This window comes from Amblyomma mixtum, chromosome 4 (genome assembly GCF_055824585.1).
Source record: "Amblyomma mixtum isolate Tamu chromosome 4, ASM5582458v1, whole genome shotgun sequence".
Classification (NCBI taxonomy): Eukaryota; Metazoa; Arthropoda; class Arachnida; order Ixodida; family Ixodidae; genus Amblyomma; species Amblyomma mixtum.
Genome location: NC_143015.1, coordinates 64,057,886 through 64,077,720, shown reverse-complemented (window position 1 = coordinate 64,077,720; position 19,835 = coordinate 64,057,886). Strand labels below are relative to the sequence as shown.

General features: G+C 50.1%; 1 protein-coding gene and 1 long non-coding RNA gene across 5 annotated transcripts in view; both read right to left on the bottom strand.

Annotated features, from left to right (window-relative positions):
• The window catches only part of LOC149346620 (uncharacterized), a 135,817-nt gene extending 126,188 nt beyond the window's left edge, over positions 1-9,629 (bottom strand). Inside the window, exons 1-6 of one of the 4 annotated variants that reach the window (XR_016292432.1) lie at positions 9,536-9,627; positions 8,596-8,766; positions 7,048-7,149; positions 6,606-6,691; positions 3,163-3,499; positions 2,354-2,588 (exon numbers count right to left, since the gene is read on the bottom strand). This is a non-coding gene — a long non-coding RNA (uncharacterized LOC149346620). Of the gene's footprint in view, positions 1-2,353; positions 2,589-3,162; positions 3,500-6,605; positions 6,692-7,047; positions 7,150-8,595; positions 8,767-9,535 lie in introns of those variants that run through there. The other 3 variants (XR_016292433.1, XR_016292435.1, XR_016292434.1) reach the window with 3 other exon arrangements.
• A 7,268-nt stretch (positions 9,630-16,897) lies between these two features.
• The window catches only part of LOC149346619 (uncharacterized), a 30,075-nt gene continuing 27,137 nt past the window's right edge, over positions 16,898-19,835 (bottom strand). The window contains exon 10 of the mRNA XM_089541396.1: positions 16,898-18,029. Coding sequence (XP_089397522.1) covers positions 18,003-18,029 — 27 coding nt within the window. The 3' untranslated portion in view covers positions 16,898-18,002. The remainder of the gene's footprint in view (positions 18,030-19,835) is intronic.

The window sequence follows — 19,835 nt, the reverse complement described above, 5'->3', positions numbered from 1 at the left end:
GGTGCAACTTGGCATCATGTCGCCTTCCAGTGATGGGGCAGAAATTCATCGGCCTCGGACAGTGACGAATTCGCACTGGAGATTAAAGTCGTTTAGCATGTTAGTTTAGAAGTCTTGAAGCGAAAGCTTCATTACGGGACCTCTAGGCCCGCCGCGGTGGCTCAGTGGTTACGGCGCTCGGCTGCTGACCCGAAAGACGCGGGTTCGATACCGGCCGCGGCGGCCGAATTTCGATGAAGGCGTAATTCTAGAGGCCCATGTACTGTGCGAAGTCAGTCTACGTTAAAGAACCCCAGGTGGTCGAAATTTCCGGAGCCCTTAACTACGGCGTCCCTCATAGCCCGAGTTGCTTCGGGACGTTAAAACCCACTAAACCAAACCAAACTACGGGACCTGGTGATTCGATCACCGTGTGCCTAGTTTTCACATTCAAATGACCGTGAGCTTTGAAAGCAAAGGAAAGGCGCATAACTGCCCTCTTGCAACAGTGGACACTCAGTCGTGCTTTAAGCTACGTGGTGGCAGTGACAGATGCGCGCTGCATGTGCTGGCATTGACAACGTTGTGACCGAAGCCACGTCTCTCGGGTCAGCAGTCGAGCGCCATAACCAGTGAGCCACCGCGGCGGCTTAGAGAGTTTAGGGCTGCAGGCATTGACAGCGTTTTCCCGGAAACGCGGCGCTGCAGCCATAGGCCGTCGGCGTTCATTGTGTTCATTGGCGTTGGCGTGGACAGCATTTTACACTCCGATGATTCGAAGTAAAGGAAGTGCGCATAACTGGCTCCCAGGGTCAGTGGACGCCTGAATCGCGCTTATCGGTACGTGGGGTGATGAGGCAGAGATGTAGGCTGCTTGCGTTAACGCTGACAACGTTGTGGCAGACACGCGGCACTGCTGCAATAGGCCGCAGCGTTCATTGGGTGAGCAAACTCTTGCGATGAACCATTAACTGCCCCATGCCAGGGTGGCAGGGTGGGTGCGCTGCCTATCCAGTGTCCGGAACGCACTCATCGATCTGAACTATAGTTGCCAAGCCGCTTATATTTGCCCGATACGCCATAGCCTTCGCTCTCTAACAAGGTTCAGCAGTAGTTGAACCGCAGCTAATTCTTTTTCCGACTTCGTTTTGTTCTCAAACGAGCTTGGCGCGAAACTTACTCCCGGCATCAAGCTTGAAGCCTAGCTTTCCTGCAGTTCACCAAGAAGCGACATAGGTACGCTTCTAGTACTGATAACCGAGAAGGAATGGGGATGTGGTCAGGTTGCTCGGATGACACCACTACCGCACGGCAGACAAAATGCTGTCATTAACACGAGCACTTAATGAAAAGTCGTTTGGTTTACTTGGTTTATTGGTTTATTGGGGTTTAACGTCCCAAAGCAACTCAGGCTATGAAGGACGCCGTAGTGAAGGGCTCCGGAAATTTCGACCACCTGGGGTTCTTTAACGTGCTCTACCATCGCACAGTACACGAGCCTCTAGAATTTCGCCTTTATCGAAATCGGCTGCCGCGGCCGGGATGGAACCCGCGTTTTAAGGGTCAGCAGCCGAGCGCCATAACCACTGAGCCACCGCGGCGGATAAAAAAAGTGCTCGCCAACAAGCACACCTGCAGCGGCATAGCGGCAAGTGTTCTCGGTGGTCTTCGCATTTAAAGCTGAATCTCGGAGTCGGTCGCGATAATTTTAAATATGAGGAAGAATTTTGAGGGTGGGATACGGAACGTTCTGACTAAATTCTGAAACCTTACAGAGGCAGTTGCGTATTACATAGTTGCGAGACATTTCCATAGATCTGAACTAAAGAAGACAAATGTCACGCGCCCTTATTTTCGCCTCAAACATCGATAGGGTGCTGAGCTGATGCCCCAATGTATTAATAGTAATGTTGAAATTTTCCGCGGTAATGTCGGAAGCTCAGCGCCATCTGTATGCAACGCACTGGGAGCTGCGCAACTGAAAGAGGTTTGCACATTTTCTGACATTGGCTGCACTCACGCGCTGCCGAGCTAGCCGTATCACTGCGGATGCCATTGTTCCTGCCCGTATTTTCCAAACCACGTCCTTGACCTCGCTCAAGTGACTTCTCCGCTACATACGCAGTGGCCAGTGAAGCTGACTGCATTGCGCCGCCACGAGTTCGAGTGTCTGCAAACTATATTGGCTTCCCTTTTATTTCACTTGCCACGAACACACAAGCGCTGCAAGCATACGAAGATCGCAAGATCTTGCTCAGGGTCCACCAATGGAAATAATGCTTTCGTACCATTATACTCTAGTAGGTATTAGGCCTTGGCTGGTATAACCAGTATTGTCAACCTCGGGGGAAGAGAGCATGTCCGAAACACTAAAACACACAATACCATGTTTTTTATTCTTCATTGTTCAAACAATGATGGGTCGCCGGAAAGGTGTGCGCATCCAAGGCGACGCTCGTTTTCCACGTCCAACTAACTCAGCACACCATAGCATGCCGTTGTACGGTCACTGAAACTAGAAGCACGATCCCCTGTGTATGGCTGTTTCAGGATGACATGTCGCCACAAGAAGCCTCGTTCGCTGCCCCGTGTAGAATTTGCTGCAGCATCTGCAAAATAACGAAATCGTCTCTGATTAACCTGGCCCCTCTAACAGCTCTTTCAAAAAAGAAGACACCATATCTCGGTGCAAGTAGAGCGCATTTCGAACGAATGCCTGCAGTTTTTCATTTCACAATGGTGCAGCCGCCATCTCCACGTCGCTGTATGAAACGAGCTATCGTGAAGTCCACCCTGCGAAGGATTTCAAATAATGTCAGCCGTTGATATTGCGGAAGTCGTAAATTGTGGTTGTCCGTAACTTACGAACCGTCATTGCCGCAACCTCTACGTCCGACCGGAATAATGCCTCTTCACACGAGCACCCAGGACAAAGACTCTATCCAGCAAAACATGATTGCCGTTTAACCGCAGTTACCGTGTCCAAATAAAAACATAACACCGGTTAGCAGTTTCGGTTTGTGAGAAGCTTTTCGTCAACCTCATGCACACGATTAGGCCTAGCCTTTAGTGTTGAAATATAGAGATTTTCTTCCTTTGTCTTTCCTTCGCGCCGTTTGTCCTTTTCTCGCTTTGTTCATGAAACAACGGGCCCACTAATGCCCCCTTCTGCGGCCTACTCACTTTTGGGGGAACTGTGGAAGGTGATCCACATTTATTGAAGGAAGCCCGGTAGCCGCGGCTGATGCCGGCGGAGCGGGCTGTTGACACTCCTGGCCAGGCTGGTTAGAGACTGCTCTATCCTGCGCAACCGGGGTCGCGCACCAAGCTTCCTCTTCGTTATCAGTGCCGCTTTCGATGCCAACGCCGCTACAGAACGTCGACCACGCACTCGCCTGCTCCATTAGGTGGGCTGCGATAATTGCCGAACTAAGCACATCTTCGAGGCTATCAGTTGTCCAACTGCTGTTTCCCGCTGGGCCGGCGTGCTCCTGTAGCTAGGTAAAATGAGCCCAGCCGCCTGCAATAGAATCATTTGAGACGGCATGTTGTGTTGAGTGATCCGCAACTTGATCGATTCTTCTTTACGTGCATTGCACATTGTTTTGGAGCCGCCGCAGTGGCTCAGTGGTTATGGTGCTCGGCTGCTGACCCAAAAGACGCGGGTTCGATTCCGGCCGCGGCGGCTAGAATTTCTTTGGAGGAGAAATTCTAGAGGCCCGTGTACTGTGCGATGTCAGTGCACGTTAAAGAACCCCAGGTGGTCGAAATTTCCGGAGCCCTACACTACGGCGTCTTTCATAGCCTTAGTCGCTTTGGGACGTTAAACCCCATAAACCAAACCAAACCATTGTTTTGGGGTCTATGGCGCCTCAGGAACAAAGGTTGTCATGAGGGAACTAAGCTTGACACTGTTATTTTTCAACACATCTCCTTCGAGGAGCCTTAAGACACCTGACAAGCCCCATTTGTATCGCATTTATAAGACGGGTGCATGGTTGCCTGCGCGCGCCAGCACAATGGTGTGTTCTATAGCATGGGTGCTTGTATTGTTCAACCGCTCATTGTCAGTGCTAATTATTTAATAATGCAAAGCTTAGATTATTCCCCTCGCAAGAATCAACGTCAGCAGCTCTGCAATCAACATGAAATTCCTCTGTCCCTGTTGTTCTTTCAGACGCCCCTATGTAAATGGGTAGTCGGGAGGGAGATGTCCGGAGGTCACCTGCTACACACCGTTCCTGGCCTGGTCACCTGGAACTTCTGAATTATCATAAGACGGCTGTCAGAAGATACTCGTCCGCGCCGCAAGTAGGTTCCACTTTTTATTCGCAATAAACACGCATTGCGCAGTAGAAAAATATGAAAGAGCCGGTTCGAAAATAGAATTTTCAACCCTTTCGAAAATAGAAGACAAATTTTTGCTGTGCTGCCGTAAAAGGGCAGTGGCGCATCGCTTGACCGCTGCACCACTGCGCTAGGAGTGGCAGCAAGACCACTAGGGATCTATGAATGTTGAGAATTACCAATTCTGAATATATGTACACTGACCCGTTATCGATATCCGAATAGCTGCCATCCGGGAACACTGAATCTTAACACTGGTACCGAAGTGAGAGCCTAACTGCTAGCGCAGCTAATTGACATTTGGCCTGACTACGCAAGTCGAGCACCATTTTTTGCATCGCGAATCTGGCGTGAGGTTTGCTTATCTAATTTAGCAACATAAGTTTAGAAGAGGAACAAGACGGGTAAATAGCAGAAAAAAACACGCCCTTTATAGAGGGCATGACCCTCTGCGTGACTGCACTTTCCTTGGTTAAAAATGTAGGTACAATTCCACCTGGATTGCCTGTAAGGAGCCCAAGGAAATGTGCACTAAAGCACGGTGCAATAGCATGCTGCCCTTCATGAAGCAGTGTGATCCACATGTAGCACGAATTAGTCTGAAATCTGCGTAACCGCGGCGGAAATTGTGCCCTTAGAAAAATTCCGGCGTTTTGAAGCAAGCAATGCGGGGAATGTCCGATTGTCCTTTGCACACTCACAAGCACTACAGCGACGTTGTCAAGCGGCCACCAAGGAGATTGTTGTTGAACTGAGCGTGCTTCAGTACCTGTGTTAAGATCCAGTGTTCCCGGATACACGGAGGTAAGCAAGCAAGTTAAATGATGAGGATTTAAATTTTTGAACCCCATTTATTTACTGCTTCTAAAACGCAAGGAAATAGGACATTTTAATCATCTCTCGTTCTTTAGCTGACCACACACTAAAATTTCTAGAAAGCCGCGCTAGTTGGTTCATCATTTTATTGGTTTGGTTTATGGGGTTTAACGTCCCAGAGCGACTAAGGCTATGAGAGACGCCGTAGTGGAGGGCTCCGGAAATTTCGACCACCTGGGGTTCTTTAACGTGCACTGACATCGCACAGTACACGGGCCTCTAGAATTTCTCCTCCAAAGAAATTCCAGCCGCCGCGGCTGGGATCGAACCCGCGTCTTTTGGGTAAAAGAGCATAAAAAAAAAACTCGGCCAAGCAAATACACGAGACGCTAGTCCGAGCAGCCGAATAGTTATCGCTGATCTTGTCGACTTCCTTGTCTATGTCTTTCGAGCTATTTTTTCCCAATACACATAATAAAATTTGATGCATTGAGGTTTTCGAATAAATGTGCGCGGAAAGTAATTACTTGTAACGTATTGGCATATAGTAGTGGTTGTATATATTCGTATATATCATAGTGAAGGGAAAGGCACACACATATAACTTTCAGTGGACCAGAATAGAACGGGGCAAATTGACTCGAAGGAATCACTGAAATACTAAAAACGTGCATAGATACTGTCACCATACAGCAGCAAAGGAAAATTACCTCCTGGGTACCAGTTTTAGGTAATGAATGAGCAGACGCTCCAGCTGCTGTACGAATAAAAATCCGCGCGTTACAGCAAAGTGATAAATAACGCCAACAGTGCAAAAAATATAAACTTGTTTGCTAGCGCGAGCGAATTATTTCTCCTTTTTTATTTTTAAGCTGGAAGGTCCAACTAGTGGAACGTCCTCTGCAGATATGGGTACAAATTCCAATTTCTCCTGCCTTTCAGACAGTGCTTCTTCGCGAAAATTATTTTTTTGGCGCTGACGGCAGCCTCAATTAAGTAACTGATCAGTTGCCGATTTATTACTAAAGACGATAGACACAGAAATAAAAATTGAAGGTAGCTTTTGTGGCTATTTTGCCTAGTAAGTGTTTTCTAGGTGGTTTAGCTGCACGCTTGCATTCTTTTTTACCCCGTAAGGGCTTACTTCTGACAGCACATGGCGCCAGTATTTTTTTGTGACCATTAGGAGTCAAGTGGCACTTGAGAGAGGGGTGGACAGCCCTTCGCGCTCTCAATTCTCAAAATACAATACTCCAATGCTTACTTTTCCATAAAAAAGACAGTCAGCGTCACTTGCTTCAACGAGGTATTAAAGCACGCAGTAGAATCCGAGGGACGCTTTCTCTCTGAATGAAGTAGTCACTTCTCACGAGAACAAAATCGCATCATCCTCAACTGTCTGCCATGTGTAAACCTGAATGAAAAAACGAACTTCAGTCGAAGAGGTCTCCCCTCTCACTCACCCTATGCCGGACCCGCGATGAACCACAGCTCAGGACGCACAAAGCTGCCTGCAGCGGGCTGCCACATCCAAGACGCCTGAGGCATGCTGCGAAGGCGTTCGGAAATAAAGATGATGCTCAGAAATAAAGGCGATGCAAAAATGAAGGTGAACTACTCCACTCGTTATTCCCCTACAGCCTTTCTAGCGTTTTGTAAGCTAAAAAATTTGTTCTAGAGTTTTCAGTGACATGTATATGAGACACTTTGTGTTTAATAGCGCTGCATAGCAGCTGGCACTAAAACCATCTCGTCGACGAACGCTTTCTGAAGTGCGGCCAGACACATATTGGCAGCACTTACATTTCAGAGGTATTTACACCAGCCACTTAATCGGAAATGCAGAAAATTCATTCTAGGTCTTGCCTGCAACGAACAGAGGGCTGACTGCTTAGCACTACTCACCCGCAGTCTATCACATGGAACTGAACTTTCGTCTGGGTACGCGGGTGTAGGCACCCGCGTATAGCCATCAGAGCGTTTGCGACGAGACCCAGCTGACAGGCGCTGCATTCGAAAAGACAGGCAGAGTTGAAGGAGTACCGGCAACTCAACAGCAGTAATTTGGTACGTACAACTGTCGCTACAGAAATCTCTTCACCATTACGTAAGACATGTTTACGTGAACGTCTTCTCTACAGAACAGCCTGGAGGATTACGAATACAATTTAAACCCATCAGAAGGACCAGTATTCGAAAAACAAGTTGTGCCAATCAAACAAAGCCCAATCATAATCCAAGCGTAATGATAATCATAATTTACGCGCTTTAGATATGCGAACCCTTGAAGCTCGCAACTGTGCAAAATTTAATTTTTGTGCAGCCTTCCACAAGAAAAATTTAAGCAATTAATAAATTATGCGACATCTATCAGAAACTCCGCACAACAAAAGTACGCATTCGAAATGTCGCGCTTAGTTGTTATTTATGGTCAAAGAGCACTATTTTTGAGTTGCATACACTAAAATATTACATTTCTTCCATCCCATTTCATTTTGCGACGGGCAGAATGATCTATAATCACATTTAAAATTGTGTATTCTGCTCCCCTTTAGCATGTATTTTTTTCAGCGAACATCTCGCTAGAAACACTTGCTATTGGGCGAGTCTGTTTCTATGTGGGCACACCTATGAAGTCAATGATAAATGATAGCCTTTTTCGAGGCGAATCCCCGGTCTAATTCAGGAAACATTCTATACAGAGCCATATATACAGCGCTATATATACAGCGCTATATATTTATGATAAATTTGAATTATTGAATGTGCACGGCCACAATATAGGTTATTTCTTTCCATGTTGAACCGGCACCACGGTTTCTCGCCCTAAACATTTTATCTTGATCAAAAAGCGTGACAGGGCATGGAAATACATTATTTGCGGCCAGCTACCTGTCATAACTTTTTGGAAATGATCGGTTTATAGCACGAACTTCCATGACAACAAGTAAAGAGGCAGATCTAACCAAACTGCGCACATTTGAGGGGAATAATTCGACCAAAATTCAAACTTCGATTCCATGTGTGGAGCGATGGCTAATCGCATATGAAGCATTCCTTTGACCGATGGACGTGAAATTGTAGAGGCCCGTCTACTGTGCGATGTCAGTGCATGTTAAAGAACCCCAGGTGGTGGAAATGTCCGGAGCCCTTCACTTCGCCATCCCCATAACCTTAGTCGCTTTTTAACTTTTGTCCAGCACGTCAGCTAGAGTACAGGATACAACTCGTTCGAAAAAAATTCTCACTTAGCCATGGTAGCCCAATCCACATATTTTCACGAGACGAACTAAGTGCTTATTATTAAAAAAGGAACCATTGAAAAGATACGGAAATTTAGCTCAGTTACTCTGGTTTTGAGTGTTGCAGCATATGAATTCTTCTCTTCTCCATATTTTTTTTAATGCACATTTTTAACTAAGATACTCGAGGTCAGACCTAGGAAAGACTTACACTTTTCTGCCGTACAGAATATCTGCGGGAGAGTACTGCACCGCAGGCAGATGTTGCCGCTCTGTGAAGCGTCTTTTGACCCCCACTCAAGGCACGCGACGCTTGTGTTGCAGATGACCCAGTATGCATCCAGAGCTGCTGCTGTCATGTGCTCCTCAGTGGCTGGTCCACCTGCAGGAAAGAAAACCGGGTTTCCGCCACCAAAACGCCACCACAATGGAGTACTGTGTTAATTTTTAAGGCGAAAGCCTTTAATGCCTTATCATTGTCGACAGAAGGCTGTCAGCAGAAGCTTGTCAGCTGAGGTGCCTTGCTTTTAATTGCGAAAGCAATACTACGCCAGGTGTCGCCTCTTCGCGGTACCGCAGCCTACCCTTCACGGTTGGTGGTCGGTCATGTGACCACTGACGTCATACCAGAGCGAGAGATGGGGCACCAAGCCGGCTCTTCAGCGCGACGCAGCTAGACTTCGCGGCCCAACGATTGTTGGCGGTCGGTCATATGACTACTGACGTCCTACCAGAGGGAGAGATGGGGCACCAAGTCGGCCCTTCAGCGCGCCGAAGCCAGACTTCGCGGCCGAAGGACAGTTGGCGGTCGGTTATGTGACTACTGGCGTCATACCAGAGCGAGAGATGGGGCACCAAGCCGGCTCTTCAGCGCGCCGCAGCTAGACTTCGCAGCCGAACGATAGTTGGCGGTCGGTCATGTGACTACTGACGTCATACCAGAGGGAGAGATGGGGCACCAAGTCGGCCCTACAGCGCCCCGAAGCTAGACTTCGCGGCCGAACGACAGTTGGCGGTCGGTCATGTGACCACGGACGTCATACCAGAGGGAGAGATGTGGCACCAAGTCGGCCCTACAGCGCGGCCGACTTGGTGCCACATCGCGGCCGAACGACAGTTGGCGGTCGGTCATGTGACTACTGGCGTCATACCAGAGGGAGAGATGGGGCACGAAGTCGAATCTTCAGCGCGCCGCAGCTAGACTTCGCGGCCGAACGACCGATGGCGGTCAGCAGCCGGCAGCGTTCGTCGCCGCCGCAGCGTCTACTGCTATAGTCGGATACAACTTAAGTCTGCAGTGAAGCTCCACCCACATTCAGCGTTCGCGCACAGAATTCCTCCTCGGCAAAAAGTAGTCCGCTGGTTAAACATTTCTTGGTACCTAAATAAGAAGCTTATCACAAGGAAAAGATTATAGGCTCTAGAATCTTGATACATGTATTGTTTGGTATAGTCAAACATTAAAAAGCTCATTTCGCTTACTTTTGCGATTGGCCAGTGGAGTAATACACAACGCCGCGGACCGCGGCCCAGTGTTAGCAACTGCTGTTTTTTTAAGTTGTATCCTACTATAGCCAACTCCACGCTCTAAGGGACGCCAAGAGCTACGGGCCCACGGACGCATCGCAGTCGGCTGCGTTCGTCGCCGCCGCCAGTGCCTCCGTGCCTACTTCGGACATTAGCAATGTGCACCACCCTTAAGCAAAACATATTGTAGCCAAGGGGGATAGTGCTTTCGCAATTACTTAGGCTGAACCAAAGCTAAGCCCCAGCAATTTTTATGGGTGTCCACCTGCGTAATTGCTGTCACCCACACTTCGCGCACTTTTACGTGGGAAGCTCCCAGACACCCTTAGAGCGTGTGGGGGTAGCGGTCTCGGACTCGAAGGAGGTGCCCTCGACTCAGCGTGGCAAGCTCAGCGGAGACCAGCTACCAAGTGACAAGAGGTTGTTGGGCGTTCGGTGCCCAGCTTTCGCTGGTCGCAAGCCAGAGAATGGGTCGGAGCCAAAGGTTCACAAACAAAACAAAGTTTATACAGCAATTGAGACGATACAGAGGGTTTCAGAATCACAGTACAGACACATAGAAAGTGATTAACAGAACAATGCAACCCGTGCAAAGTTAAACTCGAGAGATAATGCAATACAAAGGCAATATTGCACCTAAAGTGCACTAACACACGAGAGAGAGGTAAACAAACAAAACACAATTTGTTCACCGGGCACTGCGGCCGTCCGACGACCAGAGTTACTCGACGATGCCGTCCCGCAGACTGGCGAACGTTGCCTCGTTGGTCCGATGCTGGCCAAGTGGTGCTTTCCCGGGAGTCGAACGGGCGCGCTTCGAAGAAGCTTAAACGGCGGTCCGGACTGACTTGACAGCAGTCCACGTCTGTTTGTTCTAGGCGCCAAAGTAGGCGCGCACATACACGCAGCATCTCCCGTGTAGTTTCCCTTCCTTTCTCTCGCCGGCCGCGCGTCCTCATTGGTTGAAGTCAGGAGACGTTTCGCGAAGGTTCTGGCTACTTCTGTCGTGGCGCCGCCGCTGACGGGCGAGGGGGACGTGTCTTAGTGCACGCAAGGTTACGCGCTTTTCCCCCCGTCAGCTGTAGAAGCGACTCGGATGTTCTAGAGAAATCTTCCGCATGGATGACTCATTCTCTCGGCGCACGCCGCGTCGGTGAGCGGTGGTGGAGGGGAGAGAGCGCACACGCACACAGGCGCCCACCGGGGGTTTCCTTCTCTCCCTTTCGGGTCGCGCCGGCGAGACGCGTCCGCGCGGCGCTGTTTTTGCTTCTTTGTTTCCAAAATTGCGCCGAATTTTGTGACAATTGCCTTTCCTCTAATACACGAAACCTTGGAGCCGCCGTGTACACCAGAGAACATTTTTCTCAAAACAAATGTCACAGCTTGCATTTTCATTTTTTCATTGAAATATAATTTATTCAGTAAGTCACGGGGCCACACGCAAATACTAAACACTTCTGCAACGTTCACGAAAACGACCTTAACGGATAACTTCACTGGATCTTCCATGGAAAAGCATGTTTGTTTGAATAACTTCGAGTAACCAAATTATCTGCTCAGCGCGTTTATGTAGTGAATCTTCCGATAAATAGCATATAAAGAACTGACTCTCCTGACCTGTTCAACATATTGTAACGTACTTGCTGACGAAGGGGGGCTTTATTAGCAGGCACGAAAGGGAAGGCCAGGCAAGCTGGGGCAACAACAGCGACAGACTCCACACGGCGCGAGCCCTACTTCGTCGGCGTCGCCCTACTTCGTATGCGCCACCTGGCAAGACTAGGTGGCATTATTCCCCCCTTATGAAGGAAAAAAAAAGAGCGCTGTCGCTGTCGACGTAAGGGTGAAACAAAAAATAAACAAAAAAACAAGCAAACTGCCGCAACTGAAGCGCGCGAAAACATCAGCACGGTTGCGTCACCGTGTATAGTACGGCTTAAGCCGCACAACGTGCACAATGTCAGAGTCGGGCTGTCGGCGTCGCGGTTGTGCAGCACCGTCCGGAACCACTTCATAGTTAACCTCACTCACACGCCGTACCACTCTGTAAGGGCCAAAATAGCGGGAGAGCAGTTTCTCACACAAGCCTTGGCGACGAACAGGAGTCCACACCCAGACTTGGTCACCGGGTTTGTAGTCAACCTGTCGGTGGCGAAGGTTGTAACGGCGCGCATCCGAGCTCTGCTGTTGCCCGATGTGCACGCGGGCCAGCTGACGGGCTTCTTCAGCACGTTGGGCAAACTGTTGGGCGTCTGGGGCGAGTTGGTCATCCTCTGGGCACGGGAGCATGGCATCAAGCATGCTCTGGACTTCGCGTCCATACACATGGCGAAACGGGGAGAAGCGCGTAGTTTCCTGCAGGGCGGTGTTGTAGGCAAAGGTGATATACGGCAGGACCTCATCCCAAGTTTTGTGTTGAACATCTACGTACATGGACAACATGTCCGCAAGGGTCCTGTTTAATCATTCGGTCAAGCCATTGCTCTGCGGATGGTAGGCCGTGGTCTTGCGGTGTGTTGTGCAGCTCAGCCGAAAGATGTGGTCGATTAGTTGCGCTGTAAACGCCGTCCCTCTGTCTGTAATCACGTGCGAAGGAGCGCCATGTCGCAGGACGATGTTGTGCATGAAAAACTCTGCGACTTCTGAAGCTGTGCCACGAGGGATCGCCTTGGTCTCGGCGTAGCGAGTCAAATAGTCGGTAGCAACTATGATCCACTTATTGCCGCCCTGCGACAAGGGGAAAGGGCCGAGGAGGTGCATGCCGATCTGGTCGAACGGAGCGCGAGGGGCAGTAACGGGCTTGAGAAAACCCGCCGGCTTAAGTGGTGGCGTTTTCCGGCGCTGGCATTCTCGGCAGCTTTTAACGTATCGTTTGACATCAGCAGAAAGTCCAGGCCAGTAATACATGTTCTGCACTCTGGCGAGCGTACGTGAAAAGCCCAAGTGGCCAGACGTGGGCTCATCGTGGCAGGCGAAAAGAACGTCAGATCGGAGGTCGGCTGGAATGACGAGAAGGTAAGGTCTATCGTTGCCTCTCGAGTTCTTCTTGTACAAGAGACCTTGCCGCAAACAGAAGGAGCCAAGACGTCGAGAGAAGTGGCGAGGTATAACCGTATCACTACCTTCAAGGGCGTCAATGAGAGGGCGAAGGTCCGAGTCCGCCCTCTGCCGAGTCAGTAGGTCGGAGGCGGTGAGAGTACCAAGGAAGCCGCTGTCGTCATCGGGCGCTGCGTCGGCAGGATCAACTGGTGCACGCGACAGTGTGTCGGCGTCTTCGTGTCTGCGGCCGGACTTGTAAACAATAGTAATGTCAAATTCCTGGAGCCGTAAGCTCCAGCGTGCCAGGCGTCCAGATGAGTCTCGCAAATTTGCCAGCCAGCATAGGCAGTGGTGATCGGTGACCACTTTGAATGGGCGGCCGTAAAGATAAGGGCGAAACTTCATGGTGGCCCACACGACCGCAAGACATTCTTTTTCAGACGTGGAGTAATTGCTCTCGGCGCGGGAGAGAGTACGGCTAGCATAGGCGATAACCCTCTCAAGGCCGTCTTGGTGTTGAACAAGGACCGCGCCAAGACCGATGTTACTGGCGTCGGTGTGGACCTCGGTATCGGCATCTTCGTCGAAGTGCGCAAGAACGGGAGGTGTCTGAAGGCGCTGGCGGAACGTAGAGAAAGCGGTCTGTTGCTCAGTGGTCCAGACAAAGGAGGTGGTATTCCTTGTGAGGCGCGTCAACGGCTCAGCAATCGTGGAAAAGTCCGCAATAAAGCGCCGATAATACGCACAGAGACCCAGGAAGCGCTGGACAGCTTTCTTGTCGGTCGGAACGGGAAAACGTGCGACGGCGGCAGTCTTTTCGGGGTCCGGCCGCACTCCCTCAGCGCTCACAACGTGACCCAGAAATTTGAGCTCTTCGTAACCGAAATGACACTTCTGGGGCTTCAGGGTAAGGTCTGCCGAGCGGAGGGCTTCGAGGACAGCCCGCAGGCGCTGGAGATGTTGGTCAAACGTTTCCGAAAAAACTACGACGTCGTCCAAGTAAACAAGACAGCTTTGCCACTTGAGGCCTGTGAGGACGGTGTCCATCATCCGTTGGAACGTAGCCGGGGCGGAGCACAAACCGAAAGGAAGCACTTTAAATTCATAGAGGCCATCTGGAGTCACAAAGGCGGTTTTTTCGTGGTCCCGTTCGTCTACTTCAATTTGCCAATAGCCGCTCTTTAAGTCAATGGATGAGAAGTACTTAGCGCGCCGTAATCTATCCAGCGAGTCGTCAATGCGCGGCAACGGGTAGACGTCCTTTTTGGTCACACTGTTCAGTTTGCGATAGTCGACACAAAACCGGAGAGTGCCGTCCTTCTTCTTAACAAGGACTACAGGTGAAGACCACGGGCTTTGGGAAGGTTGAACAACGCCGTCGTCAAGCATTTCCTGAACCTGAGTTTGGATAACCGCCCGTTCTTTAGCAGAAACACGATAAGGCTGCTGTCGTATAGGGCGAGCGTCGTCATAGGTGATGATGCGGTGCTGCGTGATGGGTGTTTGACGAACCTTCGAGGAGGAAGCGAAGCACGACTTGTATTCCTTCAGCAGCTGTTACAAAGCCAGGCGTTGCTCCCGAGACAGGTGGCAGTTTATGTCGACGTTTTCAAGGGAAGGTTCGTCAGTGCCGGCTGCCGCGGACGCAAAACAAACGGAAATATCGGTAACAGGTTCGGCAGAAGCGATAGCCGTTCCTGCAAAAAGGTGCCGGTACTCATTAGAAAGATTAGTGACCAGGACCGCAGACCGGCCACCACGAAGCGTCAGTAGACTGCGAGCGGCGCAGATGCCTTGAGTAAGCAGGAGTGAACGGTTAGCCTCGGCGACTGCTTCTGCGTCATGCAAGTCGTTGCAAGTGACTTCAACCAAAACACTGCTCCGTGGCAGCAACGTGACACTGTCTGCAGAAACACGAAGGGCGGCACTGCGGTGGCAAGAGTCGGCGAGGTGGGTCGCGTTACTGGTCGAAAAGGTGATGATTCGTCGGCGGAGGTCGATGACAGCGCCATACTCCCGCAGAAAGTCAATGCCGATAATGAGATCGCGGGAGCAATTGCACAGAACTACACAACTGGCGACGAACGTAGATCCCTGAATCTGAACGCGAGCCGTGCAAATACCCTTTGGAGTAACGAGATGACCACCGGCAGTACGGAGATGCACTACAGAACAAGGCGTAAGGACTTTTTTTAGAAGAGTCGCTAATTTATCACTGATAATTGAATAGTCGGCCCCGGTGTCCACTAATGCACTGACTCTGTGACCGTCGAGAAGAACAGGTATGTCCAAGGAAACGCAGCTGTTTTGGTCAGATGACGGTACTATCTGTTCACGGTCGGAGCGTAGCGGCGGCGGCGGGAGGTCTTCAGCGCAGCGACTCCCAGCGACCTCGCCCCCGAAGGTCGCTGGTCTCAGTTTTCCCGGCGAGGGCTCGGCGAGCGACCCTGTACTGCTCGCGGGGAGCTGTGCGGGTTCGGGGAAGAGCGCCGCGGAGAAGATGAGCGCGGCTGATGCGGCGCACGGGCTGAAAGTCGCTGTTCCGCGAGGAAGTCTTCAATGGCTGGAGGCCGGTGGCCAAACCGGGGTCTGGGCGAATCGGCTCGAAAGCCCTGCAGACCGAGGCGTCGATAAGAGCAATTGCGGTAGAGATGGCCTGGTTCTCCGCAGTGAAAGCAGAGTGACCGGTTGTCAGGTGTGCGCCAGACATCGGCCTTCCGCAAGTGCACTCGGCGATCGTCGAAATACGGGACTGGTGGAACTGGGGACAGCGGTGCAGGAGGCGTTACTGGAATCGGCGGTGGCGAAGCTGCAGCCGGGCGTCTCGCAACTTCGGCATAGGTGGGGCGGCTGTAGTCTCCCGGCAGAGGTGGTGTTTCGACGGTAGGACCCCTGAACGCCTGTTGCACCTCCTCGCGAACAAGAGCGGAAACCGAACCAAGTGCAGACTGCGAAGGGCTGCAAAACTTGAGGACCTCTTCACGCACGATGGTGCGAATCAGTTCGCGCAAATCGTCAGGGTGGCTCCTGGCGGTGGCAAACGATTCGGTGACTGCAGCAGCATGCACGGGCCGGTTGTAAGTCGCAGAACGTTGTTGAAGAACCTTTTCCATCGTCGCGGCCTCGGCAAGGAATGCAGCGACGGTCGATGGTGGGCTGCGCACGAGGCCTGCAAAGAGCTGTTCTTTGACGCCGCGCATGAGTTGGCGCACCTTTTTCTCTTCGGGCATGGCCGGGTCAGCTCGCCGGAAGAGCCGAGTCATATCCTCCACGTACATGGCTAGAGACTCATTCGGCATTTGAATGCTAGACTGCAAAGCCCGTTCAGCCCGTTCTCGGCGATCCGTGCTGGTGTAGGTCTCCAGCAGGCGTCGGCGGAACTCATGCCATGATGTTAGCGCATCTTCTCGGTTCTCGTACCACGTACGTGCCCCATCCTCCAGGCTAAAGAAGACGTTTCGAAGCTTGGCTGCGTCGTCCCACTGGTTGAACGAGGCCACGCGTTCAAACTCGATCAGCCAGTCTTCGACGTCTTCGAGCTGACTGCCATGGAATGGTTTGGGCAGTCGCGGATTCTGCAAGGTATAGTAGGCTGCAGCTGGCATAACAGGTCGATGGGTGGGTGCTCTTGCAGACTCCAAAAGCCCGTGTTCGGGAGGTAGGCCTTGGTTTCTCCGGATAGCACGGTGCACAGGGGTGTCCACCAGCGAAGGACTGGAGCCCAGGGTATGCGGAGGAGTATTAGACATATACAGGGATCTTACCCAGCGCCTACACCAGACTGTAACGTACTTGCTGACGAAGGGGGGCTTTAATAGCAGGCACGAAAGGGAAGGCCAGGCAAGCTGGGGCAACAACAGCGACAGACTCCACACGGCGCGAGCCCTACTTCGTCGTCGTCGCCCTACTTCGTATGCGCCACCTGGCAATACTAGGTGGCAATATTCTTTTTGCGTTTTCACAACACAAGATATGCTGCTGGCAGCAAGTTCAACCTTTCGTTCCATAACAATACGTAAGGTGAAAGATTAATTGAAATCCCGACGAAGGTCGGCAAAACATGGCTAATAGAAATACTGCTTTCGAGAGATGGTAAGCTTTCTTCGGAGCTCTTTTTCTGGTACAATCAACTAAGAATGTAATTCAGCTAATAGCATTTTAGATGAACTCAATGCACATTTTGTTCAAAAGTTGATTCCCACCTCCCTTAAGTGGTTGCCCAAATGCCTTGTTTTGTAACCGACCGGACACCGGATGATTTCGCTGTCTTACTTCGCTGTTGATATTTTGCTGAAATATTAGTTTCGACATTTGTTAATGCGGCTGCCCAAATGTCTCGTTTTGTATTGGACCGGATACTAACATTGTAGGTCATCGGTCCAAATATATTGTACAAATTTTCCTCGAATGAGCAAATAAAGCTTCCGTTGACTGATTCAGTGATGCAAGAGATGGGGTCATTCAACGGAGCCGCGCAGATATGTCCGCCACTTTTCTCGCATTTCAATACCGTCCGCTGCTTGAAAGCTAGAAGCGAGTTGCACTCGTAGGCTCGATTAAGCTTGCACTCAACCTGAAAAAGGCCTCCCACTTCTCAGGATGGGTCGCCAAATAGATCGGAACATATTACGCTTAGGCTGGCAATTTGTTCTCTAAATTTTATACGAGTAAAAACTTTTCATTGTTCTTAAATTCTGGTTCTTAAATGCACCACCGCCAAAAAGCGCACCCTGTGTCTCCGCTCCCTCGCTCCACGATGTGTGTCCCTGATAGGACAAGTATAAAATAAAGTTGACAGAGGGTGGACGCAAAAGTGCCCCGCCATAATGCTTTAGGGGGCGTTGGAACCACAAACCCACAATAATAGACAATTGCGGCGTGCAAGCTAAGCAAATCACTAATGAATAGTTAGTAGCAGTGGAATAAAGAAAGAATTGGACATCAAAAATAACTCACCTGGTCAAAGTCATGTGACAAATGCTACAGGACTCGCTGCCGCCGGGACGCCAGCACGCGATGCAGGTATTCCCCACGATCCCATGGCCATCGACATCAGGAGCAGCCGTGAGCTGCTGATGTCTGCATCGTTACGTACAGTTTCAGAACGCGCGGCCCATCATGGCCCAGTCACAAAAGCACGTCAACCTATACAGTGCCTCAATTATTGTCAATGCTTGTCAAGCTATCCACTTTTCGAAGGGAGTCTCCAGCCTAGTCGCCTCGGTCAGGGTAAAGCACGATTCGCTCCTAGTACAGTTTGGGTCTTGAGCCAGAGCGTCCATATTAAGGACACACGACTGCACTCGCTAGAAACGGGAATTTAGGAACGATCAATAATGGCCCCGCTGCTAGATGTAAATTAATGTCGTCGACGATAACTCCGTAATAAGTTAAAATTTCCAAACCATGCATACCATGCCATAATACCAACCCATGGTCACCAAAAATGACCGTTATCATGCAGTTCACTCGTGAAAGCAGAAAGTTGCAGCGAAACCTGCATTGGTTTTAGAGGCTATCACTCAAATTTGTTTGAAGTCTGCTTCACTGTGGCAAGTGGCAACGTGCCCACAGCGTTGTGTGCAACTTGCCCACTTTATTTCAAGACTGATCATACAAATCGAGCCTCTAACTGAAAACAAAATGGAAGTTAAAACCGAAGTGCTAGTGCACCTGATTAGCATTTCGTCTGAGCACTCTAAATCGTCCGTCATTTTGTTTCCATTCATAGCTATTAAAAAACATCGTTTTCTTTTATGGGGCCTTTCTGATAAGAACGCGCTAATCATTCGAGGCGCAGGAAATTCAGTTATTCTGCTCTGCCCTACATGCGTGGTCACACCGTTCATCATGGCCGTACAGTGATGTGTTCTGTAAAATGGTGAAGGTAAAGAGCACCAAACAAGCCGTCATGTTTGTGGTAGGAGCTGCTGCCCGTTCATCCGACTTTTACTACGCTACATACGTGTCGCAAGAGTCGTTCAGCCCGTCCTGTTCTTGTAACGTTCTAGGTTCGCGTTCGCTAACCTCACAGTGATAGCGGTCCGTTAGGCGGCTCGCCGGTCCTCATATACTCCCATATCAGTCGCGGTAAAAGCAGCACGCATAGCCTTCGCAGCGGGCCACTCTGAACACGCCTTTAGACAACTACTGTTTATTAGGCAACCTCCATTCAATACCATAATCACACAAGGAAAATATCCATAATTTCTGCTCACATGGAATCAGCAGTGAGGACAGGCGCTGTAGGGTAAGCTACACTAAATTTTAAGGCGAAAACCTTTAATGGCTCATACTGTCACCTGTTAACAAAGCGTGTAACACACGTTTAACTCGGGAACTAAAGCAGATAGAAGAAACTTAACTCGGGAACTAAAGAAGATAGAAGAAACCCAAAGGTTGCTTAAGATAGAGGAGGTTTGGTTTGGCCGAAGCAGCTCAGGCTGTGAGGGAGGCCGTAGTGAAGGGCTCTGGAAATTTCGACCACCTGGGGCTCTTTAACGTGCACTGACTCCGCACAGTACACGGGCATCTGGAATTTTCCCTCCATCGAAATTCAGCCGACTCGGCCGGGATAGAGAAGGAAAAAATAAACCTAGGAGCTAGGTTTGAAGGCTGTGTAATAATTAGTTCATTATAATCAAAATATCAAAATTGCGGCGAAATAGCACGGGCGTCGATATAGCTACGGGACTGGTGAGATGTCACATCCACCGCGAGTCGTCAGTGCATAGTAAAAATTCTTACAAAATGGTCGGAAAATGTATAATATGTGTGAAATTACATAGAAAAATATGTAAGTAAGCGTAATGAACACTTAAGATACCTGAAAAGTGTTTAATTGCGGTATCGAAAAAGCCACGAGAACGATGTGACGTCACATCC